The 26,572-nt window shown below is 39.7% G+C and overlaps 2 protein-coding genes across 2 annotated transcripts in view; one reads left to right on the forward strand and one right to left on the reverse strand.

Moving 5' to 3' along the window:
• Nucleotides 1-4,073: 4,073 nt before the first annotated feature.
• On the reverse strand, nucleotides 4,074-8,882 carry LOC100376826 (suppressor of cytokine signaling 5-like). Its single transcript, XM_006818494.3, has one exon. It carries the CDS (start codon nucleotides 8,467-8,469, stop codon nucleotides 7,018-7,020), a length of 1,452 nt encoding a protein of 483 aa, XP_006818557.1. The 5' UTR covers nucleotides 8,470-8,882; the 3' UTR covers nucleotides 4,074-7,017.
• A 227-nt stretch (nucleotides 8,883-9,109) lies between these two features.
• The window catches only part of LOC100376976 (WD repeat and HMG-box DNA-binding protein 1-like), a 33,387-nt gene continuing 15,924 nt past the window's right edge, over nucleotides 9,110-26,572 (forward strand). The window contains exons 1-10 of the mRNA XM_006818495.3: nucleotides 9,110-9,209; nucleotides 10,568-10,760; nucleotides 18,865-19,016; nucleotides 19,557-19,716; nucleotides 21,215-21,261; nucleotides 21,543-21,591; nucleotides 22,195-22,394; nucleotides 24,656-24,794; nucleotides 24,969-25,215; nucleotides 25,609-25,760. Coding sequence (XP_006818558.1) covers nucleotides 10,578-10,760; nucleotides 18,865-19,016; nucleotides 19,557-19,716; nucleotides 21,215-21,261; nucleotides 21,543-21,591; nucleotides 22,195-22,394; nucleotides 24,656-24,794; nucleotides 24,969-25,215; nucleotides 25,609-25,760 — 1,329 coding nt within the window. The 5' untranslated portion in view covers nucleotides 9,110-9,209; nucleotides 10,568-10,577. The remainder of the gene's footprint in view (nucleotides 9,210-10,567; nucleotides 10,761-18,864; nucleotides 19,017-19,556; nucleotides 19,717-21,214; nucleotides 21,262-21,542; nucleotides 21,592-22,194; nucleotides 22,395-24,655; nucleotides 24,795-24,968; nucleotides 25,216-25,608; nucleotides 25,761-26,572) is intronic.

Below are 26,572 nucleotides of genomic sequence, written 5' to 3' on the forward strand. Positions count from 1 at the left end.
CACAGTATAGATTGTAGACATTTGTAGAGAGACTTGTAGTAAATGGAACACTGTGTAGATTGTTGACATTTGTAGAGAGACTCGTAGTGAATGGAACACAGTATAGATTGTAGACATTTGTAGAGAGACTTGTAGTGAATGGAACACGGTGTAGATTGTAGGCATTTGTAGAGAGATTTTTGGTGAATGGAACACAGTGTAGATTGTAGACATTTGTAGAGAGACTTGTAATGAATGGAACACTGTGTAGATTGTTGACATTTGTAGAGAGACTTGTAATGAATGGAGCACAATGTAGATTGTAGACATTTGTAGAGAGACTTGTAGTGAATGGAACACAGTATAGATTGTAGACATTTGTAGAGAGACTTGTATTGAATGGAGCACAGTGTAGATTGTAGGTATTCATGGAGTGTAGTCAATGAAATTACTTATAGACTCTTGGCATTTGTTGAGTGATTTGTCGTTGAACGCCTCATGCTTGTTTGGTTGCCTGACATTAACAAAAAATAATTCCTGTTCTCAAAACATGAAATAGAACATGTTCTACGAAGTACAGACTGGCTTGTGGGGAGTTCAGTCCGTGGTCTAAATAATCTATTTTTGATTTCTAAATGTATATGGATAATGTACTTGTTTTACTGGGGTTTAAATGGTAAGTCCATAACTGTGTTTTTTAAGTTGGTTAAAGTTTCAGTGATCTTGGAATCGAGAGCGATTCTTGAATAAATTATAATGCAAGTAACTGTAATCAGTTTATGTAGTGAGTTATGACTGAAAGATATACTTTCTTAGTCTTTTTCTAAAACAAAAGCCAGCATGTGTTCATATTTACCGTGTATATTTTTTTGTGTTTTACTTATATTTGTTTCTTTATTACTGTATGTGTCATATGTTATCATTTTTGCCCATTTTATCTTCTTAGGTGAAATACAATTAAAGTTTATCATTAAAGTATCAATCATGGTCTTTTTTTAACTACGGTGTTCCAGGGCAGCGTATTAGGCTCATTATTTTTCGGAACGGAGACTCGGTTTTTAGATTGATATATAACTAAAATGACCTAACCCTTATCATATTATTTAATTAGATTGAAAAAAGTGACCGTAAAATTATATACATTTTTAGAAATGGCTATGTAAAACGTCATATTCTTGCCGTTGACCATGATAATGAAACATTCATAAAAACTCCGCTCAACAGTACAACTGATCACTCCCTGTCTCACTCCGCTAAACCAAATCGTACGAGTGATCACTCCGCTCAACAGTACAACTGATACCTGACACAGGAAGTATGCATGAATGAGTTCATTTATAATGGTACAATTGGACATATTTTATTAAATAAAAGCACACTATAACTAAAATACTCACAACTTTTCGATTATCAATTAAATGAGTCAATTAAAAACATTGTGGACGCATTGCTATTTTTCTAAACTCTGTAGATTTGAAGAATATTATTTTATTTTATTATTTATTTTCCAAATAAGATTATATTGTGGAGATATTACGTCATATCACATGGTGGCAAATTAATTAAAGATGAGACTTATTTAAGTCAACAAAATCGACACAGTTATTTATTACTTCCTGTCGTTGTTGGCAATTCCAGTTCCAGGAACGATGATAGACGATCTGTACCTATTTTTGCAACATTTCATTGTTACATACTATGGTATATATTTGACATGGTGAGGTTTTAATATTGTCGTTTTAAATATCAAACAAATATTCCATGCACTGAAAAAACAGTTCTATGATGGAATACCGTTGATACTCAAACAATATATGGAAACAATATATCCAGCATTTTCAATTTACAAAATATAAATTATTCGAAATATTAAATTGAAACGATGTGTTACTTACATGTACAGTGTACAACAATACATAAAAATTGTGAGTAAGAATGACGTACGACACAACAGTAGTAATGTCTGGGTTTCAGTCTGAGCATGGTTTAGAGCAACATGTAGGTAAATTAACTTTAGGCACAGTCCCTCTATCACGACTGTGCTTTAGGTAATGTATTGCTATACAAATTATTATGCTCATAGTTTGGAGATTATTTAAGAGAGTATTTAATAAATTATTCTAGTAGTAAACAGTCAGTAAACGTTATCACAGTAACCCAGTCCACTCCAGACAAAAATGTCCAGTACGTGTTTACTGTTTGCACATGGCCACACTGATGAATGCTACGGTGACTCATATCGTTGAATGAAATGAAAGTAACCCAAATTACATGCAATGTGTATTCTCCAACGGACCAAAAGCAAGGCCACACGAATGCAATGAATGTTGATATTGTTTACATTGTCAGTGATTATGTGTGGGTAGGGAGTGGGTGTGTGTTTGGGTTCGAGGACAGAGTAACTATAAATATGTCTTACATCACAATGTACGTTGTAATTGGGACAGGAAATTGCCTCAGGTTTCATATTGAGATGATATGACGCTGTGACGTATCATTGATTTATGGCGTAATTTCCACGTAGCCATTGAATAGTGCAACGCTATTACATTGATATTTTAAAAGGCCATTACTCGTTCTTTCTAGCAAATTCAAATTTTTAACCTTTTTTTATAAAACTGTTTGATTATGTTTTATAATTACATGTGATTTCATGTATAGTGAAATAGACATCTTTATTTATAAAATATTGTAAATACCGATCATCAGCTTTCATTCAAATTCAAATATTTGATAGTGATTAGCTCAAGTGCTCAACATTGTCTACAACTAAAATGCGCGCACATGCCTCGCACATGACAGAGCAACTATGACCACTGACTCGTTCAAAATGAAGTGCTTACTGATTAGACAGTTTAACTAATCATTAATATTAATTAGAACTGATGATGTGACAATTTTATTTCTGGATTGGTAAATTTCAAATCTAACGATTTATTTTGTCCTCGGTTTCTTTCGTTCACTATACGGTGAATTTCATAATCATGGTTACTAAAAGCAGGTAACCGTTCATGAATGTGTTGATAGAAAAATATAAAACATAATATTCATTGTGTACATTCCGCTTCATGAATGGGTTTACCAAACGCTTCAGTGTGGTATTACATGTAAGAGTTTGATTTCAGGGGTAGATACCAAGGTGGAAAATGGTTGCACATATGGGGGTAATTTCTGGAATTGCAATAGAGAGGGTTCACGGCGAAATACAATATATAGTGTTTTCATGTTTCGTCTGATATTTCTGTGGTATTCTGCTGCTGTAACTAATGCAAGATTTGTTCTAAAATTCAGTGTATTGTGTACACTAATTTCCAAAGACGGTTGAAAGAAAACAACTTGACCAATCACAGCCTCATAGCAGATGAATAGTGGTAATTTCATGAGGGCATGAATTTGTTTCATATAACGTATTTATAAATATTTCATGAATTTCAAATGACGCTTGAAAACAACATATTTTTGGATGCGCTGCAGTAAATCGGCTAATCTGATTGAATTTTAATGAAGCGCGGTGGTATTCTGGGTAAATGAATTTTCATTAAAAACAACATTCATGCCTTTATGGAACCGACCGTTACTCCATTTTGAAGTGTTTTTCCCCATCCATTCTGCCTCCTTTAAACACCTGCTGAGCGAGGCAATCGGTGCAGTTCAAAATAAATTTGTACATTTTTCATTTTGAACATATGATGAGCAACTGGAGAACACAGCGTGAAACCATCTTCAATTACACGGACCCAGGATACCGTATGCAAGGAATAATATAAAACCGCTTCATTGTGGAATTTATGTGGAAAGTCTGGTAATTCAGTTTAACAGAATTAATTTAGTTTGTGTGATACCGTTTTGTGGGTAGATTTGCAGTTGTAACAATTATCAAATTATTGATGCAACAGTTGACTTTATATGTAATTCTAAGAGAGGAGGGGGGGGGGGGCTCTCAACAGAGCCACAGTACAATGCAATATTTATTACATGTAGTAGTAGGCCATGTGGCAGATGGTTCCAATGTCAGCATTAAAGCTCGTTTTTCTGGTGTACTCATGGAACAGCTGTGACAACATAATTGTTCTGAAATAACATCCAATACAATATTACTTAACCCATGATCCACACAATACATTGCCAACCTATAATCCACCTAAAGCCATGATCCATCAAACATAACAAAATCCACAATTCTCCCAAATATTAATCAACCCACAACCCCCCAAACACTACCAAAATCATAATCCACCCAAACAATGGCAGCCCAAAATTACCTACATTTTGCAAAACCCACAATCTACCCAAAACCACCAATATTACCAGAAATGACCAAACCCACAATCCAACATTGTAAAACCAATGATTGGACCATAGGTCTATGATTGGACCAAACATTACAAACCCACAATTCACCTAAACTCACAATCCACCAAAACCAAAGACATTAGAAAGATTATTGTCTTTGCCAAAACCCACAATCCACCAAATATTAATAAACAATCCGTCCAAACCCATGACCACCCAAACATTGAAAAACCACCTAAATATTAACAAACTCGCAATCAACCCAAACATTGTGAAACCCACAATCCAACTATTAATTGAAATGAAGTTAAATTTACTTTTTACTCTGTGTTAAAAAATATCTCCATCGACCTAAAAACATTACTAAACCACAGCCGAACCAAATATTGCAAACCCACAATCACTTTCAAGATTATAATTGGTTCACAAATGTTTGGGGATTAGCAAGGGCAACTTATCAATCTTCAAGTTTTGCTTAGAAGTTCATAACAATTTCCAAGTGTTCATGACATTTAAATACATTACCTTGGAAATATAAAAGCACACATTGACCCATAGGGAAAAGCCTGCACACAATACTTTCTCTCATGATTATGGATCACATCAGAAAAACGATAAATGTATTGTAATCGCTAAAAGCATATTGCAGTGTTTGTTTTAAAAAAGAAAGATGCTATAAACAATTATCTTAGAAATACTATTTCTTTAATAATCATGTTTAAACAATATATTTTTAGAACTATATAGGAGATTGTGTTGAACATGATCTCTATTCAAACTCTATAAATAAAACAGATGATTGTGAAAACATGCAGCATTATTTTAGGAATTGTACAAAAAGAATGATTTCATCATTATAGACAACATGTATGGTGTGACATTTAATTTGAACATGGAACACTACCAGTATCATAAGCATAGGCTACACAGTCTTAGTGATGAAGACAAGTGCACCAAAGTGAGGGGTAAGTTTTTATAGTGGCAGTAGCAACAACACTTTTTCAAGGAATCACCTGACAGACATTTTCAGTCTTATGATATTGGTAGTTTCATGCAAGTTACTCCAACTCCCAGAGCAATAATTGGATATCGATAATTAACCACTCGGAGCTATGAGCTCCAGGGGAAAAGTGAATTGCCATGATACAGAGTATAAAAACAAGAAAGCGATAAGCATATTACAATAAATATTACAATCATGATTTGTCTTCACTGAATATAATAAATAAATTATAATAAATGAACTGGGTGCCGTGGCTTAAGTTTCACTTGCTTTGCATGGTTGGTGAAAAATTTACAGTTTTGTTTTGCCCCCCAGAAAAGCACACTTTGAATAACAAAATAATTTACATTGGCTATTGAAAATTTCAAAACAGCAAATGTTGAAAGCTCAGGCAATACTAATGAAAGATTATACTTTAATTAACAAATTAATGTTGATTAAATTAGCACATTGATACTGCCAAAACATCAGATTTTCACAACCTTAAGCAATTGCCTCCTGACATGACCTTTCAAGACATGGTGGTAGGCATTACCATATGACTGAAGTGTCAATACCAGTTCAATAAATTGCTGACATTGTTTGTAAACCTTGGTTATTACTGTTAAGCCAAAATGTGATTTGAATTTTTAACTGGAGGCCTATGGATGAGCTGTGAAAATATGATTAGCTAACTTGCATATGTGTTGGAAGATCTGGAAACCATTAACGCAATACTATCAGGTCCAGTTAAAATTGAATTACAGCTTAAACTCAGCTAATTTGTAATTATAGGATATAATTATATCCAGACTTATAAGAAGTAGAAAAAAACAAAACATGAGTGTCTTTCAGGAAAATGGAATTTCACTAATTTAGTGAGCCAAGATGGCCACAGCTGGACGGACATGTGTAGAGTTCCTGCAGTTAAGCTCACAGTGATAATACCATTGATATTTCCAACTTCATTCATAGTTGCGACCAGGGTATTTCAAACAATTAAATAAATTAATTAATATAATCTTGCTGTGACAAACAATGTGTATTGATTGACCTTTGTCAATATCATTCCTACATTGAAAAAGTGATTGTCTAAATAAAATGTAAAAAAAATGGAGAACAAAATTGAAAATATAGAACAAAGTTTAAAATAAATTTAGAAATTATCAAACATCAGTTATTGAACTGATATCATCAGCAATGAAAACAAATTAAATTAAAAAAAAATATAAATAATTAATGAATCTTTGAAACAATAAATCATATTGTTTGGCATTCAAATTAAGAGATAATTTAAATAAAACCACTAAGTGAAGCAATACATGGCATTTCATTCTTGTCGTAAAAGCTGAATAAGATCTTTGTGGTGAAAAAAGGAAACAGGCAAAAACAAGAATTTTTTTTTTACAACATCCTCGCCCACACAGAATTAAAAAATAAATACCAGCACATACACCTATACAACCGCCTTTCATTTTATAAGTGTATAATGGTATGTGGGTGGGGTCAAAATATACGACTCAACATGGTAACATTACAGTATCAAATTGTTTTGAAGCTGAAGGGGAGGAGGGTAGTTGCTGTGTCCTTAATTGACAAGCAGCTTGAATTCCAGAGCCTGTTTACTCATTGAAATACCAACAATAGTATCAAAGGCATACATGCTAAATATAGAGTTGATGCAATCATTTGTACGACACCAGTTTGGTCATGTGGAATGAAAAGTACTGTATTCATATTTTCTAATAAATTCATATAAATATCTAGTAGATTTCTTTCTCTGTAGGTCCATCGATCTCAAATCTACGCACTCTCACTTTCTGTTTATAATGATATTCCCTCAGATATTCTCGCAATGATGATGGTAAACAGAGCAGTTTTATATCATCATATCTCATATATGTGTATATAACTGCCCTGCATAAATGCTGTAGCATAAGAGGGTTTCGTCTTGGTAGTGGAATGGTTAACATTGGTTCAAAGAACATGCAAAAATTAGGGTCTTTATAGTGCTCTAAAAGTCCACATACAGTGATAGCTGAGAACACGCCTGGGTCGTGGGCATCAAAGCTAAATTTATGATTCCATTGTTCAATCCTTGCATGCAGAGATCTACCATATCGACGGAAGCTAACCGAAAACAGGAATTCTTCTTGGGCACTATCTCTCAGCAAAAAAGTTCCTTCTGGTTTGCCTTCTAACTGTCTCTCTGCCTCATATCTGTCCATTCGCCCCCAATAGAAACTACTGCTTGAAATAGTTTGTAAGTCAGGAACCAGACAGTGTATATAGTCTATCTGTGTGTGAACTGTCCGTGGGGCATATGATCCATTGGGTGTCAAACATCCATACTGTCCAACCATATGTACACTGGAATCTGAAATAACGCTCCCACTCTCTATTGGTTCTTGGCAATCTACTTTTTGTACACTTTCTCGTATGACACATCCATTAGAAAAGGAACATTCCAACTGGTCAAGCTGTGCATTCATAGCATCAGGGGTTGATTTTCTCGCGGGTGGTGGTACAGGAGTGTCAAGGGTGGGCCTGCTGGGAAGGTCAACTGGCACACCTTCCTCCATTTCTTTAGCTCTCACTCGTCGCATTTTTTCATCAATGTCTGTTGTAGGGTAGTCATCTGGGTTAAAATTTTCTAAATCAATAGCATGAATCATGCGTTTTTTCTTTGCTGTGAAAACCTCACTAGTCCCACTTGTGTGGTTGTCTAGATTGTGGTGATGTTGATGGTTCAGCCTACAAGTAGGACAAGTGAGGTGGCCGTAGTCTCCGTGGTCGAGCGAGTTTTCTCTAGATGTCCTTCGCCTCAGACGCTCCCGAAATGACCGTGACCGCGAACAGCACGGAGAAGAACAATTTGTATGACGACAAGGACGACGACTGCCAGCGTCGTCCTTTGATTTCGATCTGAAAATCCAAAATCTCGATCGCTTTTGGGGTTTTATTGTGCCGTTCTTATTGTATTTCGTAGACTCCTCGTGTCGATTCTTATCCCTTTTTTCTTTTTTCGGACTTGACGAAGATAGGTTCAATTTTAGTCCAAGCTTCTTGCGTAGAGACTGTGATTTCTTTTCCACGCGAATATCCGATGTACAATTTTCTGTTTCTGACTCACAGTCGATGTCCTCACTTTCAAGTACAGTGATTTCATCTGGGTCCTCTTCTAAAGACGATATGTGTTTTTTCCGTTCGGCCATTTCGAACGCCGAACAGTTTATGAAGCGAGATTAGGACAGTGTCGACGGCGAGGTGCACAGTCCGGAAATAGGGGTTAGTTTACGCTTAGAGGCTTACGTCAGTTGCCCTCCCTGGCACTCCCTGTTCTATTTACTATACACATACGGCTGACGATAGCAATAACACCGAGCAAGACAAATACAAGGAGATATTCGTCACTTTGACACACAGAAATTATACGACGAGTCACAAAAACGTTTAAGCTTCAGCGTAACGTAGTGAGCGAACGGGTTACATAATATAATCCTCGTCAGTAACATCCCATATTTGGTGAAAACGTCCGCCGACTCAACACTCCAACACGAATGACTCAAATACCACTATGTCTTTGACAGGAAAAGAAACATGGCGCACAGTGACGTCACGGGAAATCCCAAGTCTCGTAATATCGCGATTTCTTGCAGATCACGAGATCAACATTTAGTGTTTTTTTTGGCATTTTTTGCCTCGAAATAAAGACGATTTTGAGTGCTGCGATTAATATACACTATTCCGAATGCATACTCCAAAAATAACAAGCTGAGTGCACCAAATTCAGCAAAAATATGTCTAAAATTATCTGGACATTGTCACGTGTTCTTTTTTTGGCGCGAGTCTTCAAATATTACTTCCTATTTCGAATCCAGCTGTCCTGTTTTGCCAGTTAGTGAACACAACAATCCCATTTATTGCATTGCTGTGTGCCGTGGACACCAAGAAGGTATTAACTAGACACGTTTCATATATTTACTTGGAGAGCGAGAAGGAAAATCGTATTCTCAATTACAACTTCAAGTGAAGTAAAATCTCGCATTGTTCAAAATATAAACAATATTGAATATTGGGAGGGAGAGGGGATTAGATAGACTGCACTGCACGTCATCACAGTAACAGTGTTGTTGTTAAATGAGGTTACTAGTATTACCATTGTTCAGTTGTTATTCAATTGTTATTTTTTTAATATTATTTAAATGATAATTATGATGATGGTTCTGAATCACCATTACTCGTAAGTTGTCTATACATGTTACATATCGCATTGCATATTGTGAAATGTTTGCTACAAACACACTTGATACCCATTGGAAAATTTTGAGAGGCTGATGGAAATTGATAGCAATTTTTATTTTCATCAATGTGACACCAGATATTTTTTGTCTATCTGTGCAAATTTGTTTTATCTTATACTGCAGCAATCGCTAATCCTATTTTTTCATCTGTTGAGTTGCACCCTGACGAATCAGTTGGCTGTCAATAAAATATGAGCAAACAACATCCAGTCATTAAAATATGTGGGTCCTGCACAATTCTCATCGAGACAAAAAAAGTCTCTCTACTCAATTCCTGGCAGTGATAAAGAATTAATATAGTAGCATGTTATTCTTAGAGACATGATGTCACCAGCATTGTAAACTACATTCCAAATATATGCTTGAAAACAAAAATAATGACATGAAAATTTGTATGGCAATGAATCGCGAGGGGCAATCTTTAATTTGAATGGAAAAAGTGATGCCTAAATATGATATGCATACTGTATATAATATAATAAAACAAGCACAATAAACTGATCCACCAACTACAACTAGGTTTAAGCTATCCAATAAATGAAAAAACGTAAATTTTTCTAAAACACATGAGGAACAAAAGGGGCCAACTGGTCAAGGTTGTTAGAAGTGTTCCAAGTTCCTTGACAGAGTACCTCAAATTGAAGTGCGATATTCACGAATAATAATGTCAATATCCTACTATAGAAAGACCTTCTGTCTAAAGAATTGTGTTGAGCTTCTAAATTTATATGAAGTATCAAAATATATGGTCTTTTTCGGTTGTAAAAATCAGAATATGCAGGGAACAATAAATTGATCGTTTCAATGCTCTGCTATCAAGAGATCTCTTATTTGATTTGTTATTAATTATTGCAATACCATAGATGGTATATTAGTAATACATCTGTAATTAAATAGAAGTGTGCATGAACCAAAAATTACATTTACTGTATGCTAGATCACTTAAATAAATGCACTACTACCTGGTACATGTAATAGAGCAAACACATCCATATTTATATGATTTCAGAATATCCAGTATGGAGAAAAAACCTATGCGATATGGTCACAGTGAAGGTCACACTGATGTGTCTTACAATGAGACTGGTCAGTATATATTAACTTGTGGTACTGATGGTGATGTCAGGATTTGGCAAGGTATTGAAGATGATGATCCACAAACTATTAGCATTGCTGAAAAAGTCAATGCACTTGCAGTAAAGGTATTTTATTTTATACTTAATTCTTTCAAATCAGCAACAGGTCTGGATTTTTTGGAGATAAAATAATATGCAGACATTTATACAGGTTTATTTTGTAAAAGATGACTAAAATTGACTTTGATTACCAAAGAATGCTTTGGTTACAGCAAGTCTCAGAAGTATTGGGGCAGCCAATTTGCAAACTCGCTAGCGAATTGGCTAACTGCTTTGGTTTTGACTTAACTGTTGGCTTTCGAATCTTGCTGGCGCCGTCTTGCGGTCACACCCACTTAAGGCGAATCTATGTAACAGTAGGGGACGATCCTCATACTTTAGGATCTAGTCAGTGACTGTCTCACAGTTGGATGGAGATTTCGCTTTCAAATATACCAGGGAAAGTGTTCTATGCCCTTCGTGTCCCCACAAAAACGACGAATGAGGTAGCTTTTTCCAGCGGTTGGCTTAATGTTACCCCAACGGGTCGTTTGAGTGTGAAAGTTTATTTTCTCCCTGATTTGTAGGAAACTGTTTCTCGACTTGTCTATTCAGTTTCAAGCAGTGTTCAAGATGGTTACTCTCATATAATAAATATTGGTGGATTAATCGTATTTATCATATCATCACTTGTATGCCAGCTGATTGTGGCCAGTTTCGGGTTCAAATCATTCAGGAGAATCCAGACATGTACCAGGCTGCGTAAAAACATTTTATGTCCCCTAATGCAATATAGACTCGCCAAGAGTGGACGCGATCACAAGCCGGCGCCAGCGAGATTGGAAAGCCAACCGATTCACTACGTTCAATTACCTACCATAGACTCCGGTCAGTCAAAATGACTATTTTGAACTGTAGGCATAGAATCTAGGTCAGGGGAAGCCCCATGACCCCAAAATTCTCTTTCCCTTGTGTCACTAACCACGTGACCGAGGCCATATGGCAGCGCCATAGACGACTGTACAATCACTCTTTCTTTTTCTCCGCATCACCAGGGATGAAGTTTTAGCGGCTCTGCTGGATCGTCTGCTTTTTTTCCTGTCCGGGTTTCTAGCTCGGGTTGTTGCCGCTGCATGGCATCCGACATTGTAGCTGGTAGGATAAGTTTTCCTTGTCATTTTACCGGGGTTCGGGGTTTTTGCGTGAAGGTGTGTGTTTTTCACTGGAGTTCTAAGGCCTGAGATTTTCTTTCAGACCCATCAAAATCGCTGAGACTGACCGCGCCACAGCAAGGTCGCGCGTCCAGTAAACAAATCGGTTAAAGTGAGTTGCGTGTTTGGCATGAGTGGAAAGTCCTCACACTCGGCTACCGGTTGTACCGGGACGTCGAGTAGGAGGCCCGTTGATGGAGGTACTGATATTTTCTCGGCTTCCCCCCGCTGATCAGAGGGCATCTTCACAGTCTGTTTTTTCAGGCGGTGGTTTACCCGATTTTACCGGCTGCAGCGAGGCTGTGCCCCTGGAGGCTTTCCTCCCGTGGGTCCCGTTGCGGGTCCCTTTGTGGACCCTTCCTCGCACGGCGCCGGGTTTGCCTCAGAGTTGAGGGCTTTGGTCGTGGGACTGTCGGGGCAATTGTGTCCCTGGCAGGCCGGGTAGATCAGACGCAGTCGAAACGAGCTGTCTCCACTGCGGCCTCTCGGTGGGCAAGCAGGAAGAAACACGAAAGCATGTTTGCATTCAAACACGTCTCTTCCAGGGAATCCCCAGCCGCGGCTCTCCTCCTCTGGAGCCTTGGGCACTGAATGCCAACAGGGTGCTGGCAGCCAAGCCTCCGATCTCAGGGCAGGGCTTTCAGGGCAGGGCAGACGTTGACCCCCCCTACTTTCAGCCAGCTAGGGTTCGTCAACGGTAACGAATTTATTCTTGTGGCCGGTCTCCGCTATGGGTTTCTTACCGACCCACGGGCGTCCCCAGAGGGAACTGACCCTGTCATGAGACGCACAGTTGAACACGCTCCCTCTCACATATTTAAAGTTAAAGGAAACTCAGTTCACTTGTGTCGGATACAGCCGGTACTCCGGGCGGTCCCTCAGAGTCTTCCATCCGTATGACTCGGTGAGCCACGCATTTTGGGGTGATGCGGAGTATCATCGATCCCAGTGATACGATGTAAATACCCTCACCCTTGATCCTAAGGCGACCACCTAAGGTTGCTTCAACGCTTATGGAATCATGGGCGTCGGGATCCAAAGCAACCCTGTCGGCACGTCTCTCTCTGTCTGTTTGAGTGCGGAGTGGGGCGCAGAGCACGCAATTGGTGTTGATGGGCGGTGTTGGTCAGCCACGGAGGATGTAATGCTTAAGGCCCCCGGGTGGGGATAACATTAGGCAACACTTCCCGCTGGACCAAACGCTACACGGTCGGTGTGGTTTGAGGATCAGACCCCATAGCGTGGGATGAGACCAAAACGCCCCCAACCGGATCCCAAGATTCCTTCCCCAGACCACGGTACCACGAATTTGGCAAACCGGACAAAGGGGGACAGCCACGTTCCGTGGCGTTTTTGGCAATCGAAGACGACCCATCCAGCCCTGAGGACCGAGTTGCTTGAGCGCATTATTGTGCGCGCCCAAGACTCTGGAAACCTCGGAGGCAGAACGCACCAGCCTCCTAGACCAGGCGACTTTTTTACTGGTGAGCCACCGCACATCTACGTGTCACCTGGCTCACTTGGCCGGGGCCACTACTGTGCTACGAGACGCGGCCTTAGACGCACATGTTTTTCGTCCGACAAGCTGAGTCGGGGTACGTCCCCATCTCAGTGACGCAGACTGGACATCCTCCACACTCTTTGTTCAGGGAATGGTGGGTACAGTCTCGGAGCTTTGGAGTGCAATGAACCAGAGGGTTCAGATCGAATCCGCTAGCCAGTTGGCCCTGCCAAGGGCAAGCGGAGGGCACCCCAAGCACAGAAAACACATCGTCCTAGGGCATCGTCCGCTAGCCAGAGTCAGCCAGGAGGCAAGCTATCTTACCCTTCCATGGGAGGGAAGAGTAGTGGCTCACCCCCAGGGAGGAAAGAGCCAGGTGGTGGCTCCTCACCCTCCCTGGGCGGACGTCTACCCAGCAGCGGGGAAAGCTCACCTCTGCAACCGGAGGGACAGGCATGTGTTCGGGGAGTGGCCAGGTCACAACTTAGTGTCTACTTCATGCCTTGGGGAACTCACCTCATGGGGGAAAGGAGCACCCCCCCCCCTCGCAACTGCCGAACCCATGGCCACATATTCCTGTCGTACACAGATTGCGCCGGTGTAGTCCGGTTTGGAGACAGCGGGTGACCGATCCCTGGACTTTTCCAGGTGGTGACATCCTGTTACGGGATACCGCTGAAATCTCCATTTCCCCCTGTCAGTGGGCACTGCTAGGGGACTCAATCAGACAGGAAGTAGCAGTTTGCTGGGAGAAGGCGTCATACACAGGGTACATCAGCTGAAACTAAGTCCAGGCTTCTACCCAAATCTACAAGTGGCGGACGTCCAGTTCTGGACCTAGGCAGACTGAATCAGTACGTGCTCCTCGATTTGTTCCACATGGAGACACCATTCAGGGTTCTTCTCTCCATCCACTGTTTCGACTGGCTAGCCCCACTAGACTTGAGCGTGGCCTACCTGCACATACTGATGCACCCGGCGAGTTGCCATATCCTTCGAATTGCCCAGCTGGGCCAAGTATTTGAATTTTGGGTGCCACCTAGTCTATCCGAATGCCTAGTCAGCATTCCCTCAGTGTCCCTCCAAGAACTAATGCCGATCATCGGAATGATGACCTCAGTTCAAATGGTCGTTCCCCAGGCTGCACTACGCAGCCGCCCGGTATAACGCTTGCAGTGTTCTCCCCAGGCTCAGAGGCAAGGATGGCGGTCTAATTTGCATGCTAATTTGCATACTAATTTGCATATTTTTCAGGATTCACTCTCACAAAAACAAACATACAAGACAGTATTAAAATGTATGAGAGACTTTATTTAAATTACATAATACTTTACATAATATACCATAATTTGACAAGATCGTCATTTAATGTGAACTGTTCCATAAAACTTAGTCTAAACTAATCCTTCTGACTTTGTTGTGCTCCAAACATTGGCTGCCTTACTGTAGTTAAACTCGATCGTCATAGACTTGCACGGGACTTTGTTCCATAAAGAAGATCCACTCTTTGCAAATGTAAACATAACGATTGAATTGTGCCACGATCGGGAACCCAGTGCCGTATGGATAGCATTTCGTCTGCAAAACATGTTGTTTACATGTTGGTTTTGTCAGGTCAACGACAAGGAGACTCGAGAATTTCGAGGGAAAAAAAACATGAGGTCACTATTCAATTAAAATTAAAACGTAACAATAGAATTATGTATACAAATCGTGATTCCATCGATCATAGCGCGTGATGATAGCAGCTGTCGTTCGCAAGACGTTGACAGGCCGCCATCTTGGAAATACCTACACAGGTCAACATGTGACCGGAAGATTACAAAATTTGATTTTTTTTTTGCTTGGACAAATTATAACATACGCGTACCCATTAATCTATGAAGATATCCATAAATAATCTAAAAAAAGTTGACAGTAACGAGTGATGTTTTTTTTTCATGTCGTGTCTATACCAGCCTCGTGTCTAAGATGTTGATTGAAATCGGTGTAGGCCTACCATGTTCGGTGTTCTTACGATCGGCAAAACATACACACACTGGCATTTTATTTCTAAAATTACGAAATATTACCTGAACAATTGACCTTAACCAGGGAAATGTCTTTTTCCACGACTCATCAAAACCAGCTTCACGCCGTTTCTGTGTTTCTACACGCTTCCGTTTCTGTGCTGTGCTAGCGGTGATTGTACGTTTTAGCCGGGCGGCATCACCTTTTTTTCCTTTACATGTTTTGTCATATAGCATCTTGGTGTTTGCAACTTGAGTGACAATTTGTTCCCCATTGACAGCGTCTGTACTTCACACGTGTTTAACAATGGGACTGTTTAATTTGTCCCGGCAAGTTCAAACCGCCGTGGTGTTGACGGTGTTAATTTATGCAGTGCTACGTTGCGAGTGGGTCAAATGGATGTAAACGATGCATCCTATTAGCATGGCGGTGAAGTTGTAAGCATGGCGGTCCGAGCCCAAGCGTGGCGGCCGGGTCGCCAAGCATGGCGGTGCCGCCATGCTTTGTTCTATGTGGGGAGAACACTGCGCTTGTTATAATGCCGAGCTCTCCTATGGGAACTAGATAGGCGGGTTTTGATCTCTGACCAAGTGAAGGAAGCCCTATTAGACCAACAAGCCCAAGGATATGGCCCCTGCATTAGTTTCGGGACTACCATATCAATCGGCTCGAACTGAGAGCAATGTACTTAGCACTACCACGCTTTCTACCCGTAGTTCGAGACCACAAAGTCCTGCTCCGCACAGGCAACGCAGCGGTGGTCTCCTTCAAGAAGGAAGGGGGACGCATTCCCCATCATTGTCAGTCCTAGCGGAGCAAATCCTCCTTTGGTGCCTGGAATACAATGTGGAGCTAACCACACACCACCTTCCAGGGGTAAGGAACAGTCTGGCAATGCCCTTTCAGGATGGCTCCGTCTCCTGAACACTGAGTGACTGATACCCCAGTGGGTAGCCTCCAGGCTGTTTCGGCTGTTTTGGTTTGCCGCATCCCGGAACGCCAAGCTCTCGACGTTCGTAACACTCCTGCTGACTCCAGGAACCTGGGCCAGGGTCGCTTTGCTAACCCCCTGGATCCACTTAGATGTGTATGCCTTTCCTCCCTTCCCGCTAGTTCACCGGGCACCAGAGAAAACTTCGACAGGTGCACACCTGCATATTATCATTGGTCGCACCCAATTGGCCAAGCAAGGCCTAGTTTCCACTTCTGTTGGAAATGCTAGTCGAAACACCAGCAGTGATTCCGGACTTACCGGACCTGCCGTCCCAACCAGACGGCGCACTACCAACGAGCCCAGCAGGTATCACTTACACGCATATAGGCTCTCAGTAAACCCGCACATACGAAAACCTTATCTGAGCAGGCTGCCAACGTCCTAGCCATGGCGAACAGGGATTCCACCAACGCGGCCTACATTTCTAGGCTGCGAGCATACACTGATTGGTGTAGTAGAAGGGAGATTGATCCATACCATCCCTCTATTGGCCAGGTTGCAGGCTCCTTCGTCCACCTGTTTGACGAAGTGGGTTTGTCCTACGCAGCGATCGTCAACCTTGTCCCCCACCATTCAAAACGTACTGGAACAAGACTAGCCGATTGTCCTATTATTAGGAGACTATTTACTGCTTTCCAGACGCCAAGACCCCATACAAGAGAGCCGCCCAACTGGGACTTGTCGGCTTTGTTGTCTGCTCTAAGCAGACTGCCCTTTGAGCCTCTCCGATCAGCACCACTCAAATTTTTGACGTGGAAAATAGTCTTCCTACTGGCCCTCGCCTCAGGTAGGCGTTGGCCAGAGCTGGGGGCATTGTACCGCCGTTATGGACAATCAAGTTGTGCTAAAGACACGAAGCGGGTTTCTCACCTAGAACCGAATCCCTGGACATGATCCTTACCTGATCGTCATCCCCCGGCTGTCAAATTTTGTCTGCCCGGAGGGTCAGGAGGAATTGCTTCTCTACCCAGTTTGAGCACGGAGTTGCCACCTAACCGTACTAAGGATTTGGAACGGAGTGCCAGGCACATATCTTTGTGTTATGGCCCAGGCAGGCAGGCAGGATAGGCCGGCCTCCCCAACTTCCATAACCAGGTGGTTTACTGCGACTGTATTAGAGGTCTATAATCCTTTAACTTCCTCGACACAGATCTTGCAAAGACACCAAGTACGACTGCATGAGGTCTGTGCAATTGCTAACTTGCTAGTGCTAGCGTCAGGCGCCCCCCTCAAGCACACGTGGAGGGCAGGCTTCTGGAGAACGCAGAACGTCTTTATCAACTACCACCTAAGAGACACCAATCTATTGAAAAGGGTTTCTCTAGGTTGCGTCCCGTCGTATAGCGGGTCAGTCTTGGTTTGCTGACCCAGCCCGAACGACCGCTAGGGTCTCTGCGCATAGGCAATAAGTCGGTCTCGGCATTTTATGCGGACAGATTTCTCTACCATCAGCACTCCCCTGGAAGCTCCCAGGTCCTGCTTTGCGGCATATGCCTTCATGCAGAACTGTTTCGGTCTTACTTCGAAAGCTTACTACCCCCCAGAATTGGATTGGGGTCTAGCTTTCTCTGGCACACCGAACCCTGTCACCGTAGCAGCATTTTGGATTCTTGCTCCGGGGACAGCACAGGCAATGTAAGACACCACCTTTTTTGGGTCTTAACTAGGGTGTTGAGTGATTTTTGTAGTGTTTCATCCCTGACTGGGAAAACCCACCACCTATCGGCGTCTGACTCTGCCTACAGTTCAAAATAGTCTTTTTGACTGACCGGAGTCTATGGTGGGTAATTGAACATAGTGAATTTAGGCGAGGGTTTTCTGAACCCGCCTATTCACATAGTTCATACCCACCCATAGACTCGTGGTCCCCAACCCCCCAACCACCCCACTCTTTCCGTAGCGTTGGTCTAAGTCCTTGATGCGGAGAGAAAGGAACCAGAGTGATTTGTACAGCCGTCTATGGCGCTGCCATATGGCCTCGGTCACGTGGTTCGTGACGTAAGGGAAAGAGAATCTTGAGGTCCTGGGGCTTCCCCTGACCTAGATTTTATCTCTGTCACCGGCAGAATCGCTGATTAATGCCTACAGTTCAAAATGGTCATTTTGACTGACCGCAGTCTGTGGTGCGTATGTGAATAGGCGGGTTCAGAGAACCCTCGCCTAATTTAGTCAAAACCCGAGCAGTTAGCCAATTCGCTAGCAAGTTTGCAAATTGCATGCCCAAATACTTGTGAGACTTGCTGTATTAATATTTTGATGCTGCTGTTAAGACTGTCTGTAGTTATTGTAGGTGTACAGTGTATTTTCTCGGTGCGGAAAGCTGTCTTGTGTTTAAAGATAAGTTATTATTATTATTAAATAGCAAGTTTATATTTAGAATTTCAGCCAGTTAATTGCCCTGTGTCACTGTGAGCAAAACAAACTATAAAAATAATAAACATGACTAATCTTTGTAAATGTTCACTTTGTTTTCAGAATGGTAGATTATACACGAGTAGTGATACAAACACAGTGCAAGCCCATACATTCCCAGATGGATCTGCAGATGGTATTGTGACCAGGTTTACTGCACCTGTGAATCATATGAATCTCAATAAAGATGCTACTGTCCTCTTGGCGGGAGCAGAGTACGTAGTTTCCGTTTTCAGTTAGTCTGTCTGTCTGTCTGTATGTGTGTGTGTCTGTTCGTTCCACTAATATCTCAAGAACCACATGTTGGTTTTTGATGCTCGGGCTAATGCGCAGATTTACATTTCAATTTGGTACATAGGACTTTGCAGAGACCTGTTTATTTTTGGGTAAATATTTGTGAATATTAATCACCTAATTTGTATAATTAGTTAATTTTCAGGTTTTGATATTTCAAGTACTAATTATTCCATTTCAATGAAACTTGGTACATAGATGCTCTAGGACAATGCACAGACCTGATTAGTTTTACACTCAAATCTATGCATATTAATTACCAATCTGATTAAAATCTGGTGTAGTGCACAGGCTTTAATTATTTTGGCTATAAACTTATTTTAATTTAATTTTTTATTACTTTTGTTATTAATGTCTTTATATTTTATTATTTTACTTTGATTTTGATTTTGTGATTTTTAAAAAATTTAATTTACTTATTTTTAATTTTATTCTGCATTTTATCTAAATTTGTTTTTCAGTGATTTTGGTGTAAAGTTAGTAACTATTGAAGATAGCAGTCAAAAAGTGTTTATTGGCCACGAAGCACCAATACTCAGTGTTAGTTTAGACCCAAAAGAAGAGTATGTAGCGTCATCTAGTTGTGATGGCACCGTGAAAGTATGGAAAATAAAAGACCAGGTAACTCTCTATACATACAAATGTATAGTGTATCTTTCTGTAAAATTCATGATTCTATTCATCTTTGTCAGTATTATCGACCAGTGATTATGTCACTATTATCGACCAGTGATTATTACGCAAATATTATTGACCATTGATTATGTCAGTGTTATTGATCAGTGATTACGTCAGTATTATCGACCAGTGATTATGTTGGTGTTATCAGCCAGTCAGTATTATCGACCAGTGATTACGTCAGTATTATCGACCAGTGATTACGTCAGTATTATCGACCAGTGATTACGTCAGTATTATCGACCAGTGATTATGTTGGTGTTATCGGCCAGTCAGTATTATGATTATGTCAGTATTATCGACCAGTGATTACGTCAGTATTATCGACCAGTGATTACGTCAGTATTATCGACCAGTGATTATGTTGGTGTTATCAGCCAGTCAGTATTATCGACCAGTGATTACGTCAGTATTATCGACCAGTGATTACGTCAGTATTATCGACCAGTGATTATGTTGGTGTTATCGGCCAGTCAGTATTATCGACCAGTGATTATGTCAGTATTATCGACTAGTGATTATGTCAGTATTATCGACTAGTGATTACGTCAGTGTTATTGACCAGTGATTACGCCAGTATTATCGACCATAGTTTATGTCAGTGTTATTGATCAGTGATTACACCAGTGTTATTGACCAGTGATTACGTCAGTATTATCGACCATTGATTACGTCAGTATTATTGACCATTGATTATGTCAGTGTTATTGACCAGTGATTACGCCAGTATTATCGACCATAGTTTATGTCAGTGTTATTGATCAGTGATTACACCAGTGTTATTGACCAGTGATTACGTCAGTATTATCGACCATTGATTACGTCAGTATTATTGACCATTGATTATGTCAGTGTTATTGATCAGTGATTACTTGAGTATTATTGACCAGTGATTATATATCGGTGTTATCTACCAGTGATTACGTCAATATTAGCGTGTATGACACTAATGGTTACAACAGTTTATTCCTAAATTGTTTATACAGAGGTGTATTGTCTATGGGGAATCATGAATGACAATACAAGCCCTTTACCATATGGTGTTCTACATGCTGAATCTTATAACAAATGTCACTCACCGGTTGCAATTTGCTGTGACAACGTTGTTACTAAGGACACGTACATTTAGTAATACCAGTACGTACTGCACATCATTATTTTTTTCTTCAGGTGTGCCATCAAGTCTCTGTGCATGCATGCAAACACAACAGATGGAAAATTGTTTAAAAGGAACCAATTAGCAATATCTAGGCAACTATGATAAAAATATGCAAAACTTCTATACAGACATGTTTAATCAATTATCTATGCAGTCAAAACAACCAGTTTTCTATTTTTGCTAATAATTGGACTTTGGGTTTTGCTTGTAAAGTATCAAAAAAATAAGGGGAAAAAGAGATGGTACTATTAAAACAATTGACACATTTTTTTCCATTTTCAGAACTGTGAAAAATCCCTGTCTTTACTGCCCAAGTGTAGTGACATCAGGTATGTTGTCTGTTACCTAGCAACAGTAGTTAAGTATGTACTTGTATAGACTCTAAGTAAACATATACAAGCATCTTTCTTTCAATTCAATTAGTTTTGGAGTTAAATTATCAGTTTGACATATGTACAAGTGCAGAGTTGTAAGAAAATTTATAATCAACGCTCTTTATATAATTTTTTAATTATCAATTCATTAATTGATGCATTCACCTTTACATTGTAAAATCCCATACGCAATATATCATATCTATACAACTCAACTTTTTTTTTTAATATTTCAGTATTTCAAAAACGCTTTGTAGAATATCGTGGCAATCAATTTCCGGAAAGGTGAGTTCTATGCATTATACTTCTGTAGCAGCATCCATCAACAGTAGCCTAGTCAATGCTACGCCAGCCATCAACAGAAGCCTAGTCAATGCTACGCCAGCCATCAACAGTAGCCTAGTCAATACTACGCCAGCCATCAACAGAAGCCTAGTCAATGCTACGCCAGTCAAACTTATGATCTCTGGTAATACTAATAAACACTTAGTGATGTGGATGAGATTTTTGGTGATTTTCGTTCATAGGTGCCCGTGTTAACGCAGGGGTAGTGCATTGAATTGCCATGATGACATTGTGTTAGGAACATGGTCTTGTGTAGTACAGTGCCTGGTTGACGCAGGAAAAAGATAGAATTGCCATTATGATATAGTCTTAGGAAAATGGTCATATTGTTATTTGTGAGACAATGAACCAGTGTATAGAAATGTTGGAAATCCACATGCCTTGTTAATTGAATTGATAATATAAAGTCAATGAACCAGTGTATCATAATGTTGGTGATCCACATGCCTTGTTAATTGAATTGATAATATAAAGTCAATGAACCAGTGTATCATAATGTTGGTGATCCACATGCCTTTATAGTGATTTGTTATTTTCTTGCAGTACTTGGCAATACCTGTTGAACAACAAATACAAATATACGAACGTGATACTTGGGACAAAAAATGTGTGTTGGAAGACTCAAGAATTGATTATGATATATCCATATCGCTATGGTCCGTGGATGGTAACTATGTTATTGGAACTACCTTAAATGGTGGCATATATGTATGGGACTGGAAGAGTAAACAGTGTATACAGCAGTAAGTGTAGGACGTACCGTAAAATCTGTATTAGAAGCCGCATCCCTAATAGAAGTCGCACCTATTCTTTTTAGTCCCCGTTCGGACGCAGTCCGAAAACGGGGACTTATGTTTTGCCCTGTGTGCGTCCGTGCGTCCGTGTGTCCGTGCGTCCGTGATCACCTGTATCTTGAACATGCATGGACCGATTAAGTTCAAACTTCACTCATACATCACACCTTATATGGGACATATGCACATGCATTTTTTTCATGATCCGATTAACGATAGCCGAATAGCGGCCATTTTAAGGCCGAAAATGCATCAAAATCGCACATTTTCACCATTCCGGACCCGGATCTCAGTTATGCATGGACGGATTTTGTTCAAATTTGGTACATACATTAAACATAATAGGACCTTGATGCACGTCATTTTTTTTTTTGGATCGGGTTCGAAATGGCCGACTGGCGGCCATTTTGTTTTAAAGAATTCAGTTCTGGATCCGTATCCGAGACATGTCTGGATTGATCAAGTTCAAACTTCACACACACAAGGTACATCATGTCACAAATATGTATGTGCATTTGTTTCATGATCTCATTAACGATAGCCGAATAGCGGCCATTTTAAGGCCGAAAATGCATCAAAATTGCACATTTTCACCATTCCGGACCCGGATCTCAGTTATGCATGGACGGATTTTGTTCAAATTTGGTACATACATTAAACATAATAGGACCTTGATGCACGTCATTTTTTTTTTTGGATCGGGTTCGAAATGGCGGACTGGCAGCCATTTTGTTTTAAAGAATTCAGTTCTGGATCCGTATCTGAGACATGCTTGGATTGATCGAGTTCAAACTTCACACACACAAGGTACATCATGTCACAAATATGTATGTGCATTTGTTTCATGATCTCATTAACGATAGCCAAATGGCGGTCGCTTTAAGGCCGAAAATGCATTGAAATCGCACATTTTCACCATTCCGGACCCGGATCTCAGTTATGCATGGACGGATTTCATTCAAATTTGGTACATACATTAAACATAATAGGACCTTGATGCACGTCATTTTTTTTTCGGATCAAGTTCGAAATAGCCGACTGGCGGCCATTTTGTTTTAAAGAATTCAGTTCTGGATCCGTATCCGAGACATATCTGGATTGATCAAGTTCAAACTTCACACACACAAGGTACATCATGTCACAAATATGTATGTGCATTTGTTTCATGATCTCATTAACGATAGCCAAATGGGGGCCGCTTTAAGGCCGAAAATGCATTGAAATCGCACATTTTCACCATTCCGGACCCGTATCTCAGTTATGCATGGATGGATTTTGTTCAAATTTGGTACATACATTAAACATAATAGGACCTTGATGCACGTCTTTTTTTTTTTCCGGATCAAATTCGAAATGGCCGACTGGCGGCCATTTTGTTAAAGAATTCAGTTCTGGATCCGTATCCAAGACATGTCTGGATTGATCAAGTTCAAACTTCACACACACATGGTACATCATGTCACAAATAGATATGTGCATTTGTTTCATGATCTGCTTAACAATAGCGGAATGATGGCCATTTTAAGGCCGAAAATGCATCAAAATCACATATTTTCACAATTCCAGAACCGGATCTCAGTCATGCATGGATGGATTTTGTTCAGATTTAGCACAATGTGTTGTACATATGCAGGTGCATTTCGGTCATGATCTGCTTTGAATGTATATGTCACTCAAATATGAACGGAACGGGGACGTGTCATTGACAATGACTTGTTAAACATTTGAAAACCAAAAATTCATTGTTTCTCATAAGTGTAGATGCTCTAATAGTACCATTGTACCATTTTAATAGAAGCCACGGCTTCTAATACAGATTTTACAGAGTATATATATATATATATATATATATATATATAGTATTCTGCAGTAAAGTGTGTTAAAGGAACTGTAAATGGGATTTATGTATGGGTCTAAGAGTAGATGTGTGCAGTTGTGAGTTTAACTGAAGATTTTTATCATATTCTATGGGAAAGTGTGTAATAGAAACTGTAAATGGAATAGAAAAAACATGAAATTAAATTAATACTTTTAGGGTGATAAGTTCATGAGAGAACACATAGGTCATCATTAACTTGTTCTTAATATACAACTGATATAACTTAGTATGGATTCCTAATTAAGGCTGACATATTAGACAACATACTTTTTCTGTCATTAATATTTGGTTTATTTATTTATTTATTTCAAAAATTGTTGTTTCTTTGCAGCGTACAACATGATAAAAAATTGACTATCTGTGGTATTGCTTTTCATCCTATGGGTAAAAATGAACTAGTGTATACAGACTTAGATGGACAGTTAGGGTTGATAAACAATATCTTACCTGAACCTGGGACAGTCACAAAGGTAAGCTACAACACAATATGTGGCATGGTGTACATATTTCATATTGCTCATATCCCAAACACACAACACTTGTGTTTTGATTTTAAACAAATGCAACTTGTCAAAAATGCATACACACTGAAAAATAAAATGTGTACTATGTAAAGTGTTTTTCTAACATTGTTCTCGTTTTAGAAACCAGAGGTGAATGTAAATTCGTTCGCTGGTCTGTTTGATGATGATGATGACGGTGATGATTGTGACAATGCAGCATATCTTGCTGCAGCTGATGCTGCAGAGCAACTTCATAGCACGCAAACTGCTGCTGCAGCAGCTGCTCTTGGAGATGACGACAACGATGATATTGATATTGATGATCTGATCTCTCAGAAACCAAAACATAGAAATTTACAAGCAATTATAGAAGATGACAATTCCATGGGTAATGTAAAAATCAGATTATCTTGTGATCTCTTGACTGTAATGATTTACTGATTGCCAGTACAACTTTCTTGTAACAAATTGTGCCCAAGCAATGATTCACTTCAGTGATGTTAAAATAGCTTGGTGAAAACAGTGTTATTCAAGTACATTGTTCTATTCTTGTAGTTTTCATAAAAGGAAAACTAGCATCCCTGTGGTTACACCATAATATTGTAGAAAAACTATTCTTACACAATTATTTAAATATGATTAAAATATAGTAAATAAATCTGCTTAAGTACATATTTAAAAATATGTACTTGGTAGCATGCTGTTTAATCACTCAAACTCAACACTGAGGGCACTATTTCAAATCTTGTGTACCGGTAATACAATTTTGTTTCTGTTATAGATAGCAGGGTTTTGTCTGATGCTGCTAATGAGAGTGATGTGGAACCATCAGTTTCCAGTAAACCAATCAAGTATGATGCACCACCACAAACTCCACTTCAGAAATCTTTTCAGCCTGCTTCTACACCTATACATTTATCAAGTCGATTTATGGTATGTACCAAGTCCACAAATATGTTTGATGTGTATGTACTCTTATGTATGGTAGTATCCATAGAAGACTGCTGCAAGCTATTTAACCACCTACTATTGTCCTTAATGTCTCACTAGCTGCTTACTATACAAGCACTACAAATGCAATTTTAACACCCCTTTACCTGATTGAGTTTCTTGATCAATTGTCACAGAAAACCCTGAGTAACTGATGCTGGCTGTCCAGTATAACAAAAACTTTAATTTGTGTAGACTTTATAAACATTGATATCTATAAGGTATGTAAGATGTGTGAGAAACTCAAATGGTGGATGCAAAGTATGGACCGCACTTTAGGTCTTAGTGGGTTGTTGCTTAGCGACACCACACAGGGCTATGACCGCTCTTTGAGGTCAAGTTGCATGAATATAATTAAAATGTTCTTTGACTTCAGGACTGAGCAAGAAAAGTTAGTTCCAATTACATTGGTTCTAGGAATTATTTCTCGATTTAGTCCGAGAGCCAACGGACACCAGACAAAAGAACATTTTAATTTTATTCAAGTGTCACCTTCACAAGTTAGCTCTATTGCAGGCTGACGCTCGGAATTGATATTGTCTGCGTTGCAATTTTGAATACATTTGCCCTGTTTTATTATTAAAAACAAAATAATTTCATTTCAGCCATGCTACTTGGACAGTAAATTAAAAAAATGTAAAAAAGACATCTTGCTCAGACAATTATTGACTCAACAATTCCAACCCCACATTTCATAGTCTACAGTATGGGACGTTTTAGGTGAAACTGTCCTTGGGTGCTGTTGGCATATTTAA

This window comes from Saccoglossus kowalevskii, chromosome 2, assembly GCF_978046115.1.
Source record: "Saccoglossus kowalevskii chromosome 2, keSacKowa6.1, whole genome shotgun sequence".
In the NCBI taxonomy this organism is placed as follows: Eukaryota; Metazoa; Hemichordata; class Enteropneusta; family Harrimaniidae; genus Saccoglossus; species Saccoglossus kowalevskii.